Source organism: Spermophilus citellus (assembly GCF_964194105.1).
Source record: "Spermophilus citellus genome assembly, chromosome: 8".
Taxonomy (NCBI): domain Eukaryota; kingdom Metazoa; phylum Chordata; class Mammalia; order Rodentia; family Sciuridae; genus Spermophilus; species Spermophilus citellus.
In genome coordinates this window covers 43,920,890-43,946,100 of record NC_138189.1, presented here as the reverse complement: position 1 = coordinate 43,946,100, position 25,211 = coordinate 43,920,890, and the positions used below count along the sequence as shown (strand labels likewise).

The 25,211-nt window shown below is 41.9% G+C and overlaps 1 protein-coding gene across 3 annotated transcripts; it reads right to left on the bottom strand.

Annotated features, from left to right (window-relative positions):
* Positions 1–896: 896 nt before the first annotated feature.
* REST (RE1 silencing transcription factor) lies at positions 897–24,071 on the bottom strand. 3 transcript variants are annotated; one of them, XM_081304109.1, is made up of 4 exons: positions 23,903–24,071; positions 20,069–20,972; positions 8,704–8,787; positions 897–4,235 (listed from the first exon to the last, which is right to left on the bottom strand). In XM_081304109.1, the coding sequence occupies exons 2-4, from the start codon at positions 20,961–20,963 to the stop codon at positions 1,975–1,977; spliced, it is 3,240 nt and encodes a 1,079-aa protein (XP_081160235.1). In that variant the 5' UTR covers positions 20,964–20,972; positions 23,903–24,071; the 3' UTR covers positions 897–1,974. The 3 variants fall into 3 exon arrangements, with proteins under 3 accessions (XP_081160235.1, XP_081160234.1, XP_081160236.1); XM_081304108.1 differs by lacking the exon at positions 23,903–24,071 and adding an exon at positions 22,975–23,588; XM_081304110.1 differs by lacking the exons at positions 8,704–8,787; positions 23,903–24,071 and adding an exon at positions 22,975–23,588.
* Between the last annotated feature and the right edge of the window lie 1,140 nt (positions 24,072–25,211).

The window sequence follows — 25,211 nt, the reverse complement described above, 5'->3', positions numbered from 1 at the left end:
ACGCCAAACACACCATTATCACACAACTTACTCATGTCTTGAGAGAATCTTCTTAAAATTCTTTGGCCTCCCAGTCAATTCCAAGTTTGAGCAACTTTTAACTCAAACTTCACTCTCAGATTAACAAGTTTTCCACCCATACATTAATGGTTGTCCTAATCTTTCATGTTGTACTGCCAAAATCTGAAACCTACCTCAAAGAGATCACCAGGTAAAAGAAAATTATCAAAATATTCATGAAGGGGGTTATTTCAAAATAGAACATGGGAGGTTGGAATTCAAGATTCCCTATTGGGATCATACTTTATTTTACTGAAATGAACTCCTAATGTTAATAAAAATCCTATGTTGGATTCTTTCATACTCTCTGGCAAATGGCCAAAGAACCTACAGAACAGTTTTGGAGTACACACCCTTTTTCATACAAAGTGCCCCTATAGGCACATCAGGATAGCTGCAATTCACTTGAGGCCTCACCTGTAGAAGAGGCTGTCACAGGGACAGCCAGGATACCCACTAGTTTGTGGAGATCCCTGAGAAAGTAGGATTTTAAAAATCTGGACTGTACTGAAGTTCCCCAGCCTTCTTCACTGTATTCACAGGAAGCTGCAGCTGACTTGCCAGAACTCACGCCATCTCTCATTCTAGATTTGCTGTATAATAGCTATGGCTTTGGAATCTCACAAGTGATGTCCCATACAACTTGAAGGAATGATTACGTCTCCTAATTCTAGGTTTGCAATTTCCAAATCTCAGTTACAGTTCTTTATTCAGCTAAGTAGCCACATGGACACCAACCATTTAAGAGAAAAGGTTCTCCCCAAAGATAATATTACAGTTAAGAAGTAACTGTAAAAAAAAATAAAATGACTTTTGAAATTAAAAAAAAAAAGAAGTAACTGTACCATAACAGGCAAAAAAAAAAAAATTTAAAAATAATGTAACTGATGGTTGGTATTTGAGATAAAAATGTGTTTTAAAAATAAAAACTTCTTGGTTTATTTATTGCAAAATCAAGAAAGAGAGCTGTGAATTTACTATATTCATTCAAAATAAATAACTTAATGTGAAATACAGATTCTGGCATAGGTATAAGATATGAAAATCATAATGAATGGATTGAACCTGCATGTTTCATTTGCTCACAAACTTGCACACACTATTATTCTGCAAAAAAGACAATTGCAGCAAAGAAAATAAAAACTGCCCTTTTGCAAACAAGCCTAAAAATATTCCTCTGACGAGGCCAAAATAAACATGCATATATATGTATAAAGTGTTACTGTTCAACACAAATGCTATTTCTAGAAAAAATATAACTGCATAGGTTAAAAAAAAAACAAAAAACAAAAACAATGTGCAACATCTTAAGCCATTAAAGCACCAAAATAAAAAAAAAAAAACACCAAAATCACTGTTTTTATGACAATTAACACAAAATATTGATCAAAACTCAGGAAGTAAATACCTGGACTGATACAATGTTGGGCTAATTTTTCTTCAATTTAAATGTCTTTTTTCATCTCTAAAGAAATCTTAAAGTGCTAACTTTATATAAAGCAGGCAAATTGTTCAAGTAATTTGCTATTAAGCCAATTTTTATAGAGCTAAATAAAAAAGGAAAAGTAAACTAAAGTGATTGAAGACAGACACGGAGAAAAAAATGACAAGTTGTAAATGGACAAAGCAATAGAATGCTATTATATCATCATGGCCTTCTCGTTTCAATTGAACATATAAGCTAAATAGATTTAGGTATCTGCTGGTTTTTAGTACACTAACTCCCTTGGATTTGCTAAAATTTATACAACAATCAATAGGTATATATGAAGTCCTAAGGAAAAGGATGCCTCTTAAAAATCAATACTCGACACTAATTAAAGCAATCTTGAAAGGTTTTTCTACTATTATAAATGAATATAAAAATTAATAGCTCTTACAAACTAAGAACTGGAATCTTGTCCCAATCTTTAATTACTCCTGCCCTTTAGCTGCTTTTTCAAGGAAATACACATTAACCAAATGGCGATTGAGGTGTTTGCTGTAATCTTTTTCTTTCCTAAAAGAACGATCACAGAAGATGCAAACAAAATCTCCCCCAGTCCCTTTGCCTGCCAAGGCTTCTTTTGCATCTTTTGTACTAGCTTCTTGTGGAACTGGACGAGCCCCATGCAATCCAGAATCATCACTACCCTCTGACATGTTGTCACTTAGGTCACTTCCGTCATGACTGTGGATACCTTCATCTTCATCAATTTCCTGAGACTCATTTACTGCCACAGTAACAGGAGGTGAGGCCAGCACAGTTTGGGACACTGCTTCATGTTCGTCTACTGGTGGGGGAAGAAGCAATGGTGAAACTGGTTCTCCAACTGCTGAGTCTTTATCAGGGAGATTCTCTGCTGGGTTATGATCAGTGTCCATTTCCACTTCACAAAGCATAGCTGAGTCAGTCTGATGCTTATCAGCTACAGTTTCACCCCCTGGCATATTCAACTTTTGTCCAGAAGATAAAACACTAGTACTAGATTCCTTGGTACAGGAATCGGCTACACGCTTCTCTGCTTCTTCTGTTCCTACTTTCAGAAAAGGATCTTCTTTGTTTCCTTCACCTTCTGAGAGTAATTTTTGGTCTTCTGACTCCTCCTCTCTTAAGTCTTCCTTTGGCAGTGGTGTTGATGATGCCAAAAGTTCCTGTGTGCTTTTATTTTCCTTTAGAATCTGGCTATCTTTAACAGGCACTAAGCCTACTTCAATAAGGACTTGCTCCTTACGTGTCATTTCACTCTGCATATTGGACCTTTCCTTTCTGTTATCTTTTCGGGGAGAAGTCCTTTTGGGAATTGGCTCATTGTGAAGAGGAGGATCTATGGGAGGAGACAGCTCCATCTGAGCAGTCTCCTTCTGAACAACTTCCATCTGAACAGACTCCATGTTAACAGGCCCCATCTGAACAGGTTCCATGGGTAGAGGCAACTCTATCTGCAGAGGCCCCTTCTGAACATCCTCTGTAAGAGGAGATTCCATAGAGGGCAGCTCCATCTCAGCAGGCCCCTTCTGAACCTCTTCCATATGAGCAGACTCCACAGGAGGGGGCAGCTCCACGTGAGAAGGCCCCTTGTGAACAACCTCCTCCATGTGGACAGTCTCCATAGGAGGGATCAGCTCCATGTGAGCAGACTCCTGGTGAACCACTTCCACCTGAGCAGGCTCTACTTGAACAAGCCCCTTCTGAACCACCTCCATGTGAGCAGGCTCTACTTGAACAGGCCCCTTCTGAACCACCTCCATGTGAGCAGGCTCTACTTGAACAGGTTCCATGGGTAGAGGCAACTCTATCTGCAGAGGCCCCTTCTGAACATCTTGAACAGGCCCCTTCTGACTAGTCTCCTTTTGAACAGGTTCCTTCTGAGAGGTGTCTTTCTGAGAAGGCTTGCTGCTTTTTTTACTTTGTTTATTTTTTAGGGTTTTCTTCTTGGTATTTTTTTTCACGCAGGTATTTTGTTTTTTATTCTCCTCCACTTTGTTATCACCCTTTGGTACTTCCTGGCTATTTTTGGATTTACCTTCTATCTTCCTTTTCTTTTTTGTCATAGATTCCTCATCATTCACAGGATCATGCATGGAATGGGCTTCAGTTTCCATCTTCCTTTTGCTTTTCTTGGCTTTACAGGATTTTTCTGAATTATTTCTTGTATGCACATCCAGGTCTTTAGCTTCTGTTGCTGACTTGCGAGTTCTGGTAGTGACCTGAATCACTGAAACATTGCTACAAGGTTTTTTCTCTTTTGAAACATTATCTTTTTTCTCCACTTTTACAGACCTCTCATTTTTCTTTCCAGCTACATCCCCCTTTATTTTCGTTTGCTCTGTTTCTGTTTTTTCATTGGTAGTACTGTTATCAAGTAAGTCAGCCTCTCGCTTTTTGGTTTTCTTTAATTTCACTTTTGACACATCCATTGTTTTATTAGGACAAGTAGGATGCTTAGATTTGAAATGATACTGTAGATTACACTTTTTGGAAGCTGCATAGTCGCATACAGGGCAATTAAACTGCCGTGGGTTCACATGTAGCTCTACATGTTTTTTGAAGTTGCTTCTATCTGCTGTTTTGTAGTCACAGTGGGGGCAATTAAGAGGTTTAGGCCCATTGTGAACCTGTCTTGCATGGCGGGTTACTTCATGTTGATTAGAGGCCACATAACTGCACTGATCACATTTAAATGGCTTCTCACCTAAAGATAAATAAGAGATGTTAGAAGACAAATTAAAACAAATTCAAGATTTAAATATGCTCATAAGAAATTGTACATATAAAATAATCACAAACACTATTGAAAAGAATGTATCATGCACCTTGCATTTACTGTATTTATTTGTATAGCTTTTCTCTATCCCTTGACACTGATTCTCAAACCAATAGAGGAATAAATTATCTGTCCACCATCATCTTCAAAAAATGTTCCATAAAGCTGGGCACAATGGCACATGCCTATAATCTCACTGACTTAGGAGGCTGAGGCAGAAGAATCTTAAGTTCAACTTAAGTGAAGGGCTCAGCACCTTGGTGAAACCCTGTTTCAAACTAAAAAATTAAAAAGAGCTGGTGATGTAGTTCAATGGTTAAGTACCCCTGGGTTCAATCCCCAGTACCCCACCCCTCAAAAAAGTTCCATAAAGTTAAGGCTCTGAAGCACCATTAAACAACTGAGATTCATCAAGAAATGGAATTACTAGAAAAAACTCAACCGGGGGGTGGATGTTAATTTTGAGGCAATGTCACTCAAGAGAAAATAATTCTAAACTTTTTTGTTAAGGGAAAACAAATGTATATGGAGTACATTATAAAATTCCCACACATTTTCTAAGATAAATCTTGGGAGAAATATCTCTTACTCTGGGAAACACTCCCAGACCCTAAGTACAAAGGTTTTAAAATTCTGCTGTAGCCTAACATAAAGAGGAAAAGGTTTTCTCTTGAAATTTAAACCTTTTGTTCATTATGGCAAGAGCTCAGTAAGTTTTACTCAGCATGCTTTCTAATGCCAAAGCTGCTATTTTAAAGTAAAAATATAGCTAAGGTAATTATTCAGAAAACTTCTGTGATTTTTTTCCTCTCTCACCTTTTCTATAAAATGGGCACTTAAAACTAGATACACGAGAAGCTGCATACAAATAGATACTGTAACACAAGCAGTCATAATCACAGATACATACAAAACCAGAACCACCCCCATAACCCAAATTAAAGGCATAAGAATAACACATTCTACCTGAATACATACCCATCTAGATCACTTTCTAGTAAATATTATCAAATGGTATCCATACCCCACTGGTCCAATGGAATGCATAGTAGAGAAATGGAAATTAACATTTATGAAAATTCATCTCTCAAACATTCTCAAATTCATATCAATCTTATAAGTTTTTCATAAAGCAAAAATTCAGAAATATAGCAAAACCATGTAGATGTTAAGCTTTCCATGATTAGAAAATTATTATATAATACTAAATCACAAAAACACACTTCTCCAGGTATGTCAGATTAGATATGTCACTAATTAGACAACTCTTTTTAATGTCAAAATGTGGTTCCCACAACATGCTACTCTATAGTTGACCCTACAGGGTCATGAATGATCTAAATGGAGACAACATTTCCTTAACATATGTAGATACAGTTAGACCAGGTGGGGCATGCCTGAAATCCCACCCACTCTGTAATCCCACCCACTTGAATGGCTGATGCAAGAAGATACTGGGTTTGGGGCCAGCCTAGGCAATTTAACAAGACCCCGTCTAAATAATTAAAAAAAAAAAAAATGCTGGGGATGAATCTCAGTGGTACAGCACTCGCCTAGCTAGCATACATGTCTGGTTCCATCCCCAGGACATCACAAAAAAAGAGGGAAGGGTTGTTTTCTTGGTTTTATTCAGGGGTACTCTACCAGAGCAACATCCCCAACCCCTTTAAAAAAAAAAAAAAAAAAAAAGGTGAAGTGTAGCTCAGTGATGGATCACCCCTGGGTTAAACCCCTAGGATCACAAAAAGAAAAGCAAGCAAAATACCAAACATCTGGTAAATCCAAATATATTTGTTTCAAGCAAAGATACTAACTCAGCAGGTACACAAGACACCATAAAAAGGCAGCAGAAAGCTAATATGGCCTCCTAGGTTAATACTGAAGATTATAATTATAAAATGTAAACTATATAGCCAGATGCAGTGGTGCACACCTATAATCCCAGCAGCTCAGAAGGCTGTTTTAGGAGGATCATGAGTTCAAAACCAGCCTGAGCAACTTAATAAGGCCCTAAGCAATTTAGCAAGACCCTTATCTTAGGCTAGGGTTGTGACTCAGTCAGTGGTAGAGTGCTCGCCAAGCATGCATGAGGTACTGAGTTCGATCCTCAGCACCACATAAAAACAAAATAATGTGTCCATCTAAAACAAAAGATATATAAATAAATAAATATTTTTTAAAAAGAGCCTTATCCCAAAAATGGGTTGGGGTGGGGCGTGGTGGCACATTCCTATAATCCCAGTGGCTTAGGAGGCTGAAGCAGGAGGACAGTGAGTTCAAAGCCAGCCCCAGCAAAAGCCAGGCATTAAGCAACTCAGTGAGACCTCTCTAAACAAAATACAAAATACGGCTGGGGATATAGTGGCTCAGTGACCAAGTGCCCCAAGTTCAATCCCCAGTAAGCCCCTACCCTGCCCAAAATGGGTTGGGGATGTGGCTCAGTGGATAAGCACCTAAGTTCAATTCCTATACAAAAAATAAATAAATAAAATAAAGTGATTAGCCCTCTATATCTAAAGGTTTTGTATCCATGAATTTAAACAATTCCATATTTAAAGTATATAAGAAAAAGATTATGTATTTACTGAGTAGGTAGACTTTTTCCTGTCATTATTTCCTAAACAATAAAATATACTATCAATTTTAAAAAGACACCATAAACATTTAATACAAAAAGGACACAAGTGTCATCATCCTAACCCAGTGACCCTTCATCACAATGGGTCCACTAGATGTGGCTTCAGATTAAACACATCCCAAGGTAGATATCAAGCATTTAATTTTCAATTTACAAGTAATACAAAGAAGCTGAACGCAGTGATAGACGACACCCCTGTAATCCCAGGAACTTCAGAACCTAAGGAAAGAGGATTGCAATTTTGAGGCCAGCCTCAGCAACTTAAGAGACCCTGTCTCAAAAATTGAAAAGGGGTGGGGATGCAGCTCACAGGTAGAGGGATGTTAAGTTAAAAAAATAAAATAAAAAAGGGACAGAAGAAAAGCAAAATGACATCATGAGAAAGCAATCAGACATCTAGAAGGGAAGACATTCCACAGGAAAAATGGCCATATTTCTTCAATGCCTTAATATTGCCTTCTGTGGGCTGGGGATGTGGCTCAAGCGGTAGCGTGCTCGCCTGGCATGCGTGCGGCCCGGGTTCGATCCTCAGCACCACATACCAACAAAGATGTTGTGTCCGCCAAGAACTAAAAAATAAATATTAAAAATTCTCTCTCTCTCCCTCCCTCCCTCTTTTAAAAAAAAAATTGCCTTCTGTAAAATGAGAATAGAACTTTACAACATAATAATATTTATAAAGCTAAGATGAATTAACCTATATAAAGCACTTAAACATTTTATGTGTTGGCTAGAGTACAGCTATCCACATGACACAATGTCTACCATTAACTAAGCCTGATATTAAATCCAAGTTACCCTTGGAGAATGAAGTCAGGAAGTGTTCAGAAGTAATAAAACAAAAATTCTGATTAAGGGGCACAACCCGATAGCTCAGATTTAGAAGAACCCAGATGTGGGGGTACATGCTTGTAATCCCAGCTATTTGGGAGGCTGAAGGGGACCAATCATGACAATGTGGCAAGACTCTGCCTCAAAATAAAAAATATAACAGACTAGGGATGTAGGTCGGTGGTAAAGCATTCCTGACTTCATCCCCCAGTACAACAACAACAAAACAAAACAAAAAATCCTCCTAGAAAAATATGCATATAGAAAAAAAAATTATATTCCGTTTCAGGAGTCCCACCCACAGAATTCAGGTTAACAATCCCCATTTAAAGCCAGACACAGTGGTGCATGCCTGTAATCCCAGCAATTTGGGAGGCTGAGGCAGGAGGATCTCAAGTTCAAGAGCAGCCTCAAAAACTTAGCAAGACCCTGACTCAAAATAATAAAATTAAAAGGGCTGGAGATGTAGCTCACTAATAAAAAGCACCCCTGGATTCAATCCACAGACTCAAAAATACAGCAAATAAGCAAGCAAGCTGGGCATAGTGAAAAAAAAACCTACAATCCCAGAGACTCAGGAGGGTGAGTCAGGAGGACCTTAGAGGATCACAAGTTTTGAGGCCAGCCTGGGCAATTTTTGATACCGTCTCAAAATAAATAAAGCTGGGCATGGTGGTGCCTACAGCTTGGGAGGTTAACGCAGGGAACTGTAAGTTTGAGGTAAGCCTCAGCAACTTAGCAAAACCATGTCTAAAAATTAAAAAAAAAAAGGGCTGGGGATGTACTGTAGCTCAATGGCAAAGCACCCCTAGGATCAATCCCCAATACTAAAAATGATAACAAAAAGAACTTCTTTATAATAGTACTTTCTAAAAAAATAACATCAGCTTACTGAAAATGGTGGGAAAGTTCCCATTTTCTACCAACCTGAATGAGTACGCATGTGTCTAGTTAGATGAGTCTTCTGAGAACTTGAATAAGGACAAAGTTCACATTTATATGGGCGTTCTCCTGCAAAACAATAACGAACAGTTTTTAAATATAACAAAATAAGTCAAATACATTGTCACTAACAAGTAACAATATTCACTACTGACCACTATATAATAAAGACTTTTTTCCTCTTATTTCTAGCAGAGCCTCAACTTATCAAACATCAGAAATATAAATGGTTCATTTTAGAATTTACTATATATATATTTTAACTTTGCTGACAAACAATACTGTTGGCTTTTTGAATTCTTTTTTTTTTAAAGAGAGAGTGTGAGAGGAGAGAGAGTGAGAGAGAATTTTTTTTTTTAATATTTATTTTTTAGTTCTCGGCGGACACAACATCTTTGTTGGTATGTGGTGCTGAGGATCGAACCCGGGCCGCACGCATGCCAGGCGATCACGCTACCGCTTGAGCCACATCCCCAGCCCGGCTTTTTGAATTCTTATAGCCCTTTTCAATTTTTAGTGAATATATATATATATATCCCATCCCCCATACCACTGAGTCATATCCCCAGCCCTTTTTGTCTTATTTTGAGACAGAGTCTTGCTAAATTGCTGAGGCTGGCCTCAAACTTCCAATATCCTCCTGTCTCAGTCTCCTAAATCACTGGGATTACAGGTATGAGTCACCACACCTGCCTGGCACAATGTCAAATATTATTACATTAAAAACTAAACTATTATCTGGCTAATGTATCAAGAAATATTTAACAAGAATTATTCTTCTGCCAGGTATGGTGGCACACACCTATAATCCCAGCAACTACAGAGGCTGAGGCAGGAGGACTGCAGGTGCAAGGCCAGCCTCAGCAACTCAGTGAGGCCCTAAGCAATTCATCGAGACCCTGTTTCAATATAGAAAATAAAGAGGGGTGGGGATGTGGCTCAATAGTTATGTGGCCCCTGGGTTCAATAGCATGGTGGTGCATGTCTGAAATCCGAGAGTCCTCCTCAGGAGGCTGGTGAAGGAGGATCGTAAGTTCAAGGTAACCTCAGCAACTCAAAGAGAACCTGCCCCCCAAAATAAATAAATAAATAGATAGATAGCTGGGAGTTCAGCTTGGTGGTAGAGCAAATACATTGTCACTAACAATGTAACAATATTCACTACTGACCACTATATAACAAAGACTTTTTTCCTCCTCTTTTCTAGCAATTGAACCTAGGGTTCATTTCCCAGCACCAAAAACAAAAAGAAAAAAATTCTACTCAAATATTCTGATGCTACTAGTTGGGTACTTTTTCTGATCCTTATAAATGATGAATCTACCATTTGAAATCACTGGCTTAAAACAATAATATTCAAGTGAGGATGAGCTTGCTTTAAACTAAAAATGCATGTGGTGATCATTACATTTATAACACAGCTATGTCACCAATTCTGAAAGAAATTATAAAGTCTAAGAACTAAAGTTAAGAGCCCAGTGATTTATTATTAAAGAACTTAAAACTTGCTGGGTGCAGTGGCACACACCTGTAATCCCACAATTTGGGAGGCTGATGCAGGAGGATCACAAATTCCAGGCCAGCCTCAGCAACTTAGCAAGCCCTTAAGCAACATAGTGAGACTCTATCCCAAAACAACAACCAAAAAACCTCCACAACAATGGGCTGGGGATATGGCTCAGTGGTTACACACTCTTGCATTCAATCCCCAGTACCAATAATAATAGTAATTTAATACTCCCTGCACATGGTGGCCCATGCCTGTAATCCCAGCTATTCAGGGGACTAAGGCAGAATGATTGAGTCAAATCCAGCCTTGAGCAACTTAGTGAGACCCCACCTCAAAATAAAATGAAATGGGCTGGGATTGCAGATCAGAGGTAGAGAATTGCCTAACATGTGCAAGGCCTTGCGATCAATCCGCAACACAGGGAGGAGGGTGGGGAATGTGGGCTATTCAGGGCAGTGGCCCATACCTGTGATCCCAGTGTTTCAGGAGGCTAAAGTACAAGGATCTCAAGTTTGAGCACCAGCCTCAGCAATGTAATGAAACCCTGGGCAATTTAGCAATACCCAGCCTTAAAATAATTAGGACTGGGAATATAGCTTAGTGATAAAAATGTGCCTGGATTCAATCCCCAGTATAAAGAAAAATTGTTTTCATTAGCCTCAGGATAATAATTATGATCTTAGGCAAATTACTTAGGAGCCCAATTTCCAGTTTCCTCATCTATAAAAATATCAGAAGCTTCATTCCCATTATAGTGGTGTTTTTTGATTGTTTCTTTGCATTCTTGGGGATTGAACCTAGGGGCACTCCACCACTGGGCTGCATCGCCAGCCCTTCTTAGGCAGGTTCTCACTAACTTGCTGAGGCTGGCCTAAAACTTGTGAGCGATCCTCTTGCCTCAGCATCCCAAGTTCCTGAGATTACATGTACCAACCAGCAAAGCTATTTTAAGAATTTGGATATTACATGTACAGCATTTAACACTATACTTCGCACATGTGAAGCCCTAAATAACTATCCGTTATTGAGCATGTGAGGCACAGTTCAGTGTCTGAGCACTTCCTTGGTATGCAGAGGCCCTGGGTTCCATCCCCATAATGGGGGGAGGGGGATATCAGTTATTAACTTTGCCTACACAACAAAAACAGGACAAGGAAAAGATGGCATGAAACTAAAAATGGAAATGGACAAAAAACATGTTCCTAGTGACCATTCCATTGTAATTAGCTGGCAGGCTGGAGAATACATGGGTGGATGCTTAAGAGGGTGAGTGGACTGACTACTGCAGAGATGGATGAACAGAACCTTTGGTTATCAATCCACAATGGTTATCAATGCCCCTGGCGTACTTGTCTACCTAAATGAGATGGCTAGAACTCTCATCTGAAGGAAAGAAGCAATGCCCACACTTCATCCTAATGAGTTTCTCATTTGCATTGGAGCTCCTGATCCCTTCCAGCACTTCCCAATCCCCTGGATTCTCTCTTTGCTCCTTTACTTCTATAAGCAATACATATCACTTATTGGTCATCCACTCAATAAATAGGCCAGAAGCCACAGGTCATGGGCGCTTTTGCCTGTGTGCATGGGGGGCCTGTGTGCATTTTCAGATATGGAAACCGAAGCTCAGAAACAAGCAAGCAGCCTATATGCTGTATAGATGGGCTCACTATTTTCCCTAAGCCCAGAATGGGCCAAGGACCATCAGGCTTCCACACCTAAGCTGTGCTGCAAAATACCAGGCCTCCACATGGAGGACCCCATAAGGTGGAAACAGTCATCTCTCGCCAGAACTTCCCATCAAGGTCTCCACAACTGACTACCCCACACCCCATCCCCCTATAGCTCTTGATTCCAGGGAAGAATTAAGATAGTTTAAAGAATGTTAATGTATTTCTACATAGATATATAAATAGCCAAAGCATGTGAAGAAATGCATATCATCAATAGAAAAGAAAATCAAAACCACTAGATATGCAAGTGCAATGGCACATACCTATAACCCCAGCAATTAAGGAGGCTGAGGCAGGAGGAGCACACATTGGAGGCCAGCCTCTGCTACCTAGCCAGGCCCTGGCCCTTGGCATGTTACTAAGACCCTGTCTCAAAATAAAAAAATAAAAAGGGCTGTGGGTATGGCTCTGTGGTAAAGTGCCCCTAGGTTAAATCCCCAGCGCCAAAAACAAATGAAAAAAAAAAATCGCAAAAATGAAGATTTAATTCTTACAAGAATAGGTTATAACCAGAAATACAAAAATTTGGGTTTTTTTCCCCCCCGATAGTACCAGGGATAGAACTCAGGGAAGTTGGGCTGGGGATGTGGCTCAAGCGGTAGCGCGCTCGCCTGGCATGAGTGCGGCCTGGGTTCGATCCTCAGCACCACATACCAACAAAGTTGTTGTGTCCGCCGATAACTGAAAAATAAATATTTAAAAAAAAAAAAAAGAACTCAGGGGAGCTCTATTGTGGAGCTACATCTCAGTCCTTTTTTTTTTTTTAAACAGATACATTTTCTTTATACCTTTTATTTATTTATTTATTTTTATGTGCTGCTGAGGATTGAACCCAGTGCCTCAACATACTACTAGACAAGCGCTCTACACCGAGCTATAATCCCAGCCCCTGGTTTTTTTCCCCTTTTCGATAAAATAGGGTTTCCTTTAAAAAACTGTCCAGACTGCCTAGAAATTGTGATCCTCCTGCCTCAGTCTCCTGAGTTGCTGGGATTAGGAGTACACCACCAAACCCTAGGTTAACATTACTGGAGAGTTTTAGGATATAGAGAAATTGGAGATCTCATTCACTGCAAGGCCATTTTGGAAAACAGCTTGGCAGTTCCTGAAAGGTTAAATGCCAACAAAAACAAATAGCATACAGTACTGCAGTTCCATTCTTAGGTATAACCTAAGAGAAATACAAAACTATCCACACAAAACTTATACATACATAATATGTTCATAGCAGTATTATTCCTAATAGCCAAAAAAAATGAAACTTAAAAAATATTCACCAACTGATGTATGGATAACAAAATGCCATGTACTCTTATAATTTGGTAGTAAGAAAAAATAAACAGGCTGGGAATGTAACTCAGTGGTACAGCATAAGCTAAGAATGTGCATGCTGAGACTATTCCTCTCCAGTACTGTTAAAAGAAAAAAACAATTAAAAATAGCCGAGAGCTATGTTGCACACCTATAATCCCAGCACTCCAGAGGCTGAGGCAGGAAGATTCCAGTTGGAGGTTAACCTGGGCAACTTTAAAAAGGGATGGGGATATAGCTTAGTGGCAAAGCATCCTTGGGTTCAATCCTCAGTACCAAAGTGTAGTAGTAGTAGTAGTAGTAATACGGACAATAGAGCTGTGAAGTAGCTTTGCGACACATGCATTGGCCACAGGTTCAATTCCCTATAATACTTTTTTGAAAAAAGAAAAAAGATTTAAAAGTAAATTATCCTCAAGTGATCTTTCATGTTAATCTATAAAGATGTTTTCTTTTTCTGTTACCTTTGTTTTGAATTACATCTTTTTAAAAATATTTACATCCCAAACAGTTCCCTAAATTACTGAGGTTGGCCTCAAATTTGCAATACTCCCCTGCCAAGAGGCTGGGATTATAAACTTGCACCACCCCACCCCCAGATTTTTTTTTCCTACTGGGCACTGAACCTAGGGGCACTTTACCACAGAGCTACAGCCCCAGCCCCCCTCACTTTTTTGGGGGGATAGGGTCTTGCTAAATTGCCCAGGCTGGCCTTGTATTTGCAATGCTCCTGGCCTCAGCCTCCCAAGTCACTAGTACTTTTAAGTCATTTCTAATATAGAAGAATATGGAAAATGTACAATTGCACAAACTAAACATAACTCTTCTAGAGCTAGGCATGGTGGGACATACCTATAATCCCAGTGAACCCAAAGCAAGGCTGAGGCAGGAGGATTTCTAGTTTGCGGTCAGTCTCAGCAAGTTAGTAAGGCCCTAGGCAACTTAATGAGACCCTGTCTCAAAATAAAAATAAAGGCTGGGGATGTGGCTCAGTGGTTAAGTGCCTCTAGGTCAATCAACAGTACCAAAAAGCCAACAACAAAAGCCTACTCTTCTAGAAAGCTTAGTTAAGCACTGATTTTTCAGTCACACACATGGAACAAATAAGTTACCTTTTAAGTTAGAACTTGTAAACTGGTTAAATATCATAAAATTCAATTCCCAGTACAACTCCCGCTCAAAAAAAAAGCAAAATTAACAGTTTTCATGTAAGAGGTCAGTTTAAACAAAAAGTAATCCCTAGTTGCCCTCCCCACAACAATAATTACCTGTAGAATAATGAGATTTCTGACCTTCTATATGACCTCAGGCACAGCATTCACATCTATGGTTTTCACTATAAACATGACTATTACCATATAGTGTTCCCCAATGGAATATTCAAGATTAGCATAGGAAAAAGGGCCCAACAGTGTGCACTCAGTGAGAATGGTATAAATTCATTAAGTCAATTTGAGAACTAGGCTACCTAATAGTACAGAGGAAATAAATGATTCCAGCACTCATTTTCTCTCTATTCTAGATGAAATTTTTTATAAACATACTTTGAGAATGATACATTTCATACAATATACTCTCAGAATTTATATAATCAAACTATTATCCTTTAATTCATGTATTAAACTAAAAAAAATGTAAAAAAGAAAGAAAAGTAAAAGAAAAAAATAAAAGTACCATGGAGGAGGAGATCACAATGAAAGTAAATATGAGGGGAGGGGAAAATCACTTTTCTCCTTTTGCAGTACTTTTGAACCCAGGGAGACTCTACCACCTCACTAAGACCCCGGAGTCATTTTATTTTTGAGACAAGAGTTTCACTGAAATGCTAAGGCTGAAAATTAATTAATTAATTATTAATTAAATTGATGAGTTTGGCCTCCAACTTGGGATCCTGGTCTCAGTCTTCCCAGTCACTGGAATTATAGACACATGCCACAAACTGCCAGGAAAAAAAAAAAAAATCACTAAAAAAAAAAAAAAAGTAAGGCAAGATGTTCCAGTGACTCAGGAGGCTGAGACAAGAGGATCCCAGGTTTGAAGGCCAACCTTAGTTACTAAAAGTGACCCTGTCTCACTCAAATGGGTGTGGAGGTGGGGGCGGGGAGACCAAGGGTGTACTTCAGTTGTAGAGCCTACTACTGGGTTAAATCTCCAGGATCCCCCTATAGAAACTGAAGTTAAGTCAGGTGCAGTGGTGCCTTGCTATAATCCCAACTATTAGAAGGGTGAGGCAGGAGGATGACAAGTTGGAGGCCAGTCTCAGCAATTTAGAAGACCCATTTCAGAAAAGAAATTAAAAGGACTGGAAATGTAGCACAGTGGTAAAACCCCTGACTCAATCCTCAGAACTGCACCTCCCTCAAAAAAAAAAAAAAAAAAAAAAAAAAGAGGGGAAACAGTTACAGATGATACAGTACATGCATAAAATGCAGTAATTACAAATTAGTCATCATGGCTGGGGACGAGGACCTGGGTTCAATCCCCAGTACTGCCAAAACAAAAAACAAAAAACAAGAAACACACACCAGGGCTGGGGATGTGGCTCAAGTGGTAGCGCGCTTGCCTGGCATGCGTGCGGCCCGGGTTCGATCCTCAGCACCACATACCGACAAAGATGTTGTGTCCGCCGAGAACTAAAAAATAAATATTAAAAATTCTCTCTCTCTCTCTCTCTCTCCCTCCCCTCTCTCACTCTCTCTTTAAAAAAAAAAAAAAAACACACACCAACAGCAAAACTTCCTGTTCTCTCCTTATTCCATTTTTTGCCTGTCTAAAACTGCTCTTACATCAACAAAGTTAAATTTGCTGTTTTATATTTTAAAAATATGTATTTAAAAATTTATATTTTTAGCTTTTGGGGGAAATTGTCAAAATTGTTTGGTAACCCAACATCTCTAAGGTTAGTCATTACCTGTGGGATCAACATTATCAGTTTTTGCTTGTTCTTTTAAGAAGGGTCTTGCTATGTTGCCCTGGCTGACCTGAAACTTCTCTGGCTTCAATGATCCTCCCTCCTGAGTAGCTTGGACTATAGGTGCACTCTATAGATAAACAATCTTAAATTAGAATCTGAAGTTCCAGAAAAACTGTCAAATGAATATGAAGTACTTACGAATGAAGAATATACAGTATTTGGGTTTAAAGGTGAGGGGCTGGGGATGTAGCTCAGTGGTACAGTGTTTGCTCAGCTAATTTGAGGGCCTGAGTTCAATTCCCAGTACTACAAAAAGACTGATTGTAGATGAGGTTAGTTTAGTCTAACCCTTTGTCTAATACATACCATAAGTGATGAATGGGGTAAGATTCCCAAATAACTTCCCTCCCCTATAGTATGTATTTTTGTAATGTTTGAACTTCGCATTTATTCATTCATTCATCCATCCATTCATTCATTCATTCATGGTACTGGGGATTGAACCTAGGTGTGCTTAACCACTGAGCCACATCCCCAGTTTTTCATTTTTATTTTATTTTTGTGGTGCTGGGGACTGAACTCAAGGGCTTGTGCATGCGAGGTAAGCACTCTACCAACTGAGCTATATCCCCAGCCCTTAATTTTTATTTTGAGACAGGATCTCACCAAGTTGCACAGGGCCTCACTCACCACTGGCCTCGAACTTGCAATACTCCTGTCTCAGCCTCCCAAGTTGCTAGTATTACAGGTGGACGCCACCACACCCAGCTGAACTTTACTTTTGAATGGAATGGTTACAAAGCATGGTGACATCACAGGTTACAACAAATTTCAAAGACTGGAAAATTTTTCCTGGACTACATTTTAAATCTTTCAACACATCTGCTGGGGCCTGGAAATCTTTGAGGTCCTTCTTGCAATGGAATTTCTGTGGCTTTTGTTATTGGTACTGGGGACTGAACCCAGGGTGCTCTACAAATGAGTTAATCTCCAGCCCTTTTTTCCTTTTTGTGAGGCAGGGTTTCTTTATGTTGCAGAAGCTGGCCTAGAATTTAAGAGTCTCCTGCCTCAGCCTCCCGAGTCCCTGAATTACTGTATGAGTCACCCACCATCATGGCATCCACAGCCCTTATTTTGGCACAGGGGCTGGCTGAATTGCCCAGGCTGGCCTAGAAATTGCAACCCTCCTGCCTCAGCCTTCAGAGGAATTACTAGCAAGTACCACTGGGCACATGGAATTGTAATTGTAATGGAATTTCACCTACAAAGTTTTAATTAAACCCCATTTTACCTATGGGATTCTGTTGTGTGGGGTGCTAACCCTTACAAAGGAAACCGGATATAGACAACACCCCACAGCCCCTTTTCATCTCTTATCCAAAGAGTACAATACTAGGTTACTCTTTATCCATTTTGTTCAGACCAGTCATAAGCCTCAAAACTAATAACTTTTACCAAGAAAATATAACAGAAATGTAAAAGTTAAACAACAAAAAGAAAAGGGAAGGAAGGAATGTGAAAATTAACTATTGAAAGACATTTTTTTAATGTCATTTTTTTAAAAAAAATGGAGACCCCACAGTAAGCTGGGCACAGTGGTGCACACCTATAATCTCAGTAGCTCAGGAGGCTGAGACAGGAGAATCAAAAGTTTAAAGGCAGCCTCAGCAATTTAGTGAGGCCCTAAGCATTTTATCGAGATTGTTTTAAAAAAATAAAAAGAGCTGGGAATGTGGTTCAGTGGTTAAGCCTCTGTGTTCAATAGCCAGTATTAAAAAACATGAAAAGGACAAGGCATGTAGTTTACTGGTAAACACCTCTGGTTCAATCCTCAGTACAAAAAAAAAAAAAGAAGAAGAAGTGAATAATTTGAGGCAGCCTATAATTTCAACTACCTGAAGAGTTGGCAGGAGGATTCCAAGTTTGAGGCATGGGCAAATTAGCAAAACTTTTTTCGAAATAAAAAGGGTATTGGGGATGCAGTTCAGTGCATGTGTGAGGCCCCAAATTCAATATCCTGTACGAGGGAGGGAGGGAGGGAGGGAGGGAGAGAATAGAGAAGAGAGGGCAGGAAGGAGAATAATCAACAGTGTTGGAGAGAAATGGGAAGTGACTGCTAAAGATGAGGGTTTTTCTGATTAAAAAAAAAGAAGTCCTAAAACTGACTATTTTAGGTGATGGCTGCACAACTCTGAATACACTAAAACCCATTGAATTCAACTCTCTACTGTATTATATTAATTCAGGTTATTAGTGAGTATATTCCAAAAAGTCACCACTTAAAAAAAAAACTCAAACATGCGAAATGTGATAAAATAGTGAAAGAGACCATTGAGAGAAGATAATGGGTACATGCTTCTTAGTTACTTCTGAGGAGTCTGAAATGTTTTTTCTTTTGGGGGGCTGGAAATTGAATCCAGGGATGTTTTATCATTGAGCTACAACCCCAGTTACTTTTGTTTTTTTTGAGACAGTCTTGCTAAATTAACAAGGAGACTGGCCTTGAACTGTAATCCTCCAGCCTCAGCCTCCCAAGTAGCTGGGATTACAGGCGTGTGGCCACTCCCCTGACAACTTCTCATATTTTTAAGAAAGTTCAACACTTCTTAGTGCTAGGGATCAAATCCAGGACCTCAGGCATACCATGTAAGCATGTGCTATACCTAGTTACACCTAGTTACACTAGGTGGCTGGGAAGATAACATCAGAGATTTAACCCAAGAGTACTCCACCACTGAATACACTCCCAGCCCATTTTATTTATTTTAAGACTGGGTCCAAGTTGTCCAGCTGGCCTGTAACTTGCCATCCTCCACCCTTAGCCTCCCCAGTCACTGGTTGATTATAGGAATGCACCACCACCCCTGGAGAACCTCCTCAATTCTTGATAGAGTTGTACTTAGGGACTAGAAATGTTCTCTTAACCTGAATGCATTAGAACATGGTACATATAACTGTTTCTGAAACAAAAAAATAGTTCTATATCCACATTTGTTTTCTTAGGAAAATGATTTCAATCGGAGATCTCATACATCTTTTAAAAACTAATTTCTCACTAGACATGGTCACGCACACCTGAAATCCCAGGGACTTGGGAAGCTGAGACAGGAGAATTGCAAGTTCCAGGCCAGCCTGGACAACTCAGCAAGACCCTATCTCAAAATAAAAAACTCCAGGGAGGCTGAGGCAGGAGGATCACAAGTTCAAAGCCAACCTCAGCAATTCAGCAAGGCCCTAAGCAACTATGGCTCAGTGGTTAAGTGACCCTGGGTTCAATCCTCGCCTCCCCTCAAGGCTGGGGATGTTGCTTAGTGTTAGAGCACTCTTGGGCTCAATCATTAGAATCTCAAGCAAACAAACAAAACCTAACTTCTTATATTTCATGGTTTTAGGGAGAATTTTCTGGGTTTTTTTGTTCTGCTTTTGTTGGTACAAGGGATTCAACCCAGGACTTGATGCCATGTTAGACAAGTGCTCTATATCCCCAGCCTCTAATTTCTCACATTCTGATATTTTGGGAATAAAGACAAGTTGTTCCACTTAGGAACTCAATACCACAAGTCAAATGCTTTTACAAGTGAGGTTTTTGTTAAATGCTGCTATGGAAGACTAATTATTGGATTTTCCTTTTGTATAAGCCCTCAAGTCTTTTAGGAAACTATGCTACATCTTAGCTGTGTTCAATGTCACATACATACATCTACAAACTTAAAAGCAGTCTAATTTAGGGAAATAGTTTTTAGAATATAAATAATTTGTCCAAGGTTGCAAACAGAGGAAATGATGCAACCTGCATCCCTTTTCTGAAGCACTATTTAGCAGACCATCAAATTGAAAATCAGAAACAAGAGTTAAATTTATGGCCTAGAAAACGTCTCTTACCTGTATGAGTTCGAACATGCTGAACGTAATTGTTTTTTCTGTCTGAAAAATAGTTGCATTTACCACATGTGTATACTTTCCTTGGAAAATGGTTTCTTAAGTGTTTCCTCCAGTGATACTCGCTTACTGTTGTGTAAGTGCAAATGATGCACTTGTAGACTCGCTCGTTATCTCCAGCTCTTGTGTGGTGTTTCAGGTGCGCAGTATAGTGATCATATCTATTGGTATTGTAGCCACAGCGGTCACAGCGAATGGGGCCCTTAGAGAAATCTCCCTCTTCAGCAGTGGAAGAGCCAGATTCTCTGGCTTTTGCTTGCTTCTCTGCACTTTCTTCCACAAAAAACTTCTTGGCACTATGAACTCTGATATGATGCACAAATTGTTCTTCAGATTCTGCTTCATATTGGCATGGCTTACAGCGAAAGGGTTTGGTCTTCAAGTTCTTGCATTTGTCCTCTGCTCCAGGTGTTTCATTAGGAAGATCTTTATTTGAGCTGTAAATTTCTGGGGCAGCTGATGCCTCAAATACAGGCTGTGGTTCTACAACATTGACTTCCAAACTTCTCAGTTCCATGTTTTCGAGTCCATTAGGTTCACCTTTTATTTCAGGAGATTCCTCAAGTCCTTCTCCATCGCTATCTGAAAAGTTGTTATCCCCAACAGGCATCAATTCTGCCATCTGTCTTTCTTCACCAACCAGGTAATCACAGCAGCTGCCATTCACTTCCCCAGTTAAGGCCACGTTTGCTAGCATGATAAGCTGAGGAGCAGCCAGTTCAGCTTTGGAGAGGTCATGCAAGTCATACATGTCGTTGGGCAAGGCCATGCCAATGTTGCCACTGCCAGTGAACAGCCCTCCTCCTCCAGAAGACTGCCCCATCACCTGGGTAGCCATAACTGTATTCTGAATTAGGAACAACAACAACAAAAAAGAACACAAGAGCAACAGTTTAAGCACAATGCTTAGGAGCCTAAAACCAAAGCATCATTCTAATTCTGCTCTCTTTTTTTTTTTTTTTTTTGGGGGGGTGTGGGGAGGTATAGTACTGGGGGATTGAATCCTAGGGTACTTTATCACACTGAGCTACATTCCCAGTGAGACTGGGTCCCGTAAAGTTTTAATTTTATTATTTAATACTGTCCATTTGCTTTTTCTGAGACTGGATGCGGCTAAATTGCTTGGGTCCTCCCTAAATTTCGGAGTCTGGCCTTGAACTTGTAATCCTCCTGCCTCAGCCTCCCAAGTGGCCATGACCCCCAAAGTTCTAATTCTTCCTAACTGAAAACTACATAGTTCTCAATATAACCTCCAAAACTCAAATGAGTTTTGATAACTTCTTAAAATAGTTTTGTTAATTCCTAATCCTCTTACTTGAGTCACACACACAAACTTCCTCTACCCCTAAAGAAAATTCTGCCAATTGTTTAACATAATTCATTCATCAACTAGGTCGACCACTGACAGGCAAGTGCACTTTTTTTTTTTCTGGTGGTGGTGGGGAAACCTACATTCATTTTTTAAAAATTATTTTTATTGTAGGTGGACACAATACCTTTATTTTGTTTATTTATTTTTATGTGGTGCTGAGGATCCAACCCAGTGCCCCAAGCGTGCCAGGCAAATGCTCTACCACTGAAGCACAATGCCAGCCCCCTACTCTCATTTTTAATGTTAATTAAAAACTGTTTAAGCTCAGTGTTGGTGGCATATGCCTGTAAAACCAACTACTCAGGACTTAAGGCAAGAGAATCACAGGTATGACACCCTCTCAAAATAAAATGAAAAAGGGGTAGGAAGTAGTTCAGTGGTAGAGCACTTACCCACCATGTGCAGTGCCCTATGTCTGATTCCCACTATAAAGGAAAAAAATATAATTTTAAAAACCCAACACACTAGTAGTAAACTATTTTCCTTCCAACTTTCCTCTTCAATACTTTAATGGCCTGAATTAGAAAGCCAAGAAATTAACAATCCATTCTGTGCATGTATAAGTACACAAGTCTGGAAGGAAGCCTATAATAACTGGTCAATTTAATTGAATTTCATATGAACGCAACTAACTTCAAAAAGAAGAAAAAAAAAACTGCGAGACAGTACCACTTAGTCTCAATTTTTTGATGACTCCCCACATTTAAAAGCGGAAAAAAAGTATGGGCCTCTTTTCCTATGAAAAGGGAAGTTTGGTTTATTCGAAACTTCACAAATGAAGGTTAACATTTTTTTTCAAACCCCCTAATAAAACAATCGCACAACTCAACGCCACAATCAGCAACTTTCTTCCATTGTGCTTGACTTGGCCTACTTGCCCAGTGGAAGCCATTACAAGATCACCTTCCTGAAAACAAGTTGGGTTTTTAAATGATCTTAACCAAGTTACTTTCCAGTCTAAAAGGTGCTAGTCTCCAGCCCGTGTCTTTCTGCAAATCAGAAAAAGCAAAGACACAGAACTAAATAATAAAGTTAAACCGAAAGATAAAAAGCAATCCATTCCACCCAAGTGTATAAACCCGTTTAGTTATTTGCACCAACAAAAGTTGGGCTCAAATGCCATCACAGAAAACGGAGGGCAAAAGCAGTTCCAAGGCTTAACAGCGCAAGCTATTCGGAAATTTAACCCAACATCGACCTTCCAGATTCCCCAACCCACCCTACCCATGACTCTTACAGGAATTTTAACATTTGTCAGGAAGACCGTTTGGGCACTGCCTGAAAGCCCAACGTGTTGCACGAAATTCCTATGTGCTGCTGCCACCGGCGCCTGCCTCGGCGGCGGCATTCCTAACTGAAATAGGCATTCGGCCATTTTCTCAAAATACCAAACACAAAGCAGCTCTCTGCAAACTCGGGAGCTCTCGCTTCCTCACCGCTCCGCCCGCTCCCTGCACACATTCGCCCACCAACTCACCGGGCTTGCCCCCACCGCTCGTCCTGAACCTCTTCCTGTGCTCCCCCAATTCAAACGGTGGAGGTGAGCAAACGGGGCTCCGATCCCCAACTGAGTCCTTCCCGAGAAAGACAGCCCCCTCCGCGGCCCACGGGCCCGAGTCCGGGAAAAGGGCGGAAAGTTACCGTGTGGCCGGCGCCCGAGCTCCGCCGACCGCCCGGCTCGCCCTCCGCGGAGGCTCCGCGGGCGCCCTCCGCAGGCGCGGACCCGAGAGCCAGGGGGCCCCACGCGGGCCGCCCCCGCGCCCCGGAAGTTTGCTAACTTCACTCCCCCACGGCGCCCGGCGGGACAAGCGCCCCGGCCCTGCCAGCGCGGGCCGCCGGGCGCACAGGGCCGTGTCTCGGGGCAGTCGGAGCGCAGAAATCGCTGTCCAGCCCGCTGGCGGCACCGCCCGAGCCCGGGGGCTGACTCAACCCGCCCCGCCGCACTCAACGGCGCCTTCCGGCGAAGCGACAGGCTGGGGGAGGGGGCCCAGAGGGCGGCGGGCCGGCGCGGGGCTGCGGCGGGACCCGGAGGCTGAAGATCAGGAGGAAGTTTCAGGACTAGGGCCCCGAGCAGCTCCGCTCTTGGCCTGAAAGTCTAGACTGGCAGGGCGTGCGGGCCCGCGCGGAAGCGGCGGCCTTCCTCAAATGGGGAGGGGGTCCCGGAGACGTGCAGCTCTCCACCAACGCCCCCGGCCCAGCCCCGGGCCGCTGCCGTGTAACCCGATCCCGCTCGGCCGCCCGCCCCCGCCCGGCGCGGCGGCCGTCGCCGGAGCCACAGTATCTGCAAATCAGCCCTGGACAGCGCCTCGCTCCGCGTCCTTCCGCGCCCTCCCCCTCCCGCGGCCGTCGCGGCCGCCCGGCCCTCCCCCACCCCGGCCGAGCCCCCAGCCCCGCGCCGCGCTTACCGGTCTTCCTCGGAGAGGGGGAACTGGCGACCCGGCGTCGCCACCCCTCCGCCGACTACTTTTCTTTGTTGTTGGAGTTTTAGGAGAGGGGGGGAGGGGTGGAAAAAGTTGGGCGCTTGGGCTGTCGAGGCCCTTAAAGGCCAGGAGCGGGGCTGCAGAAAGTGCTCAGGCCGCCAGCCCTCGCCCAGCCGTCCGGGCTGCCGCCGGGGTCTGGGGCCAGGGGCCTCGGCGGCGCTTGGCCTGCTGCTGCGCCGCGAGCTCGCGGGAGCCGCACATTCCAACACAGGACGCTGTGCCGCGCACCAGCCCGCGCCGCCGCCGCCCGCCTGCGGAACACGCCCCCTCCGCCGCCCGCGCGCGCCCGCGGGACACGCCCCCTCTGCCGTTCGCGCGCGTGGCCGCTAGGCGCGCCCCGCCCCTCGGAGAAGGGCAGAGCTCCTGGCTTGGGTCGGGTGGCTAGGGGAGCGCCCAGGGGGGAGCCGCACCTAATCCACCAGGGCGCTCACTCCTGCCCTGAGGTCAGAAAAGGGGCGGGCCCCTCTCCCTTTCTGGATTTCTTTTATAAACAAACAACAAAAGTTACCGGGAGCCCTGGCGCGCTTGCATGAGAATAGAGCTGTTAAAAGAAAAATGTGCAGGCTTTGACCATTCTTTAGAACTATTGTCACCGGCCTCTCAAGTCGAAAGCGCTCGAAAATGCCCTTCAGAATCTTTTTAACTCTCTACCCACCCTTACCTTAGCTAATTAAGCTTAGTTTTAAGCTTCTGGGGTAAAATGCCTTCCAAATTTCAAACTATAAGCGGGGACGGGGGGAATGCGATCATTTTGTGAGTTACGAGAAGAACTTGTTTCAGCAAGGACTCGGAACAGTGAGAATGAGGATTGAGGGGCACGTTCCTAGACGGGTCATGTAGCGGATCACTTCTGAGCCCGGAAAGCACGATTTGGGTGGAGGAATTATTCTCACGTTACAGAAGGTGGAGAGAGCAGTGAGGAACCAGAGGCTGCCTGGGACCACGGTGTCCGGAGACTAACCTGACTTCCGCATCATGCAGCCAACGACGATCAAGCCTAATGCCTGGCACAAAGTAATATTCTTTTAAGGAGAAATTTCGTATACCCCTTCCTTTCTTTTCTCACCTGAAATGCCTTTTTAGCCTGCCCGCCCCCCCCCCGCCCCAAAAGGGAAAAAAAAAAAAAAGTGGAGAGGCTTTGTTTAAGGTTTTGGTTTTGGTTTTGGTGAGAATTTTGTTTTTTGGAAAGAGGCATTTGCGATACTGGGGATTGCTAGGCAAGTGCTCTATCACT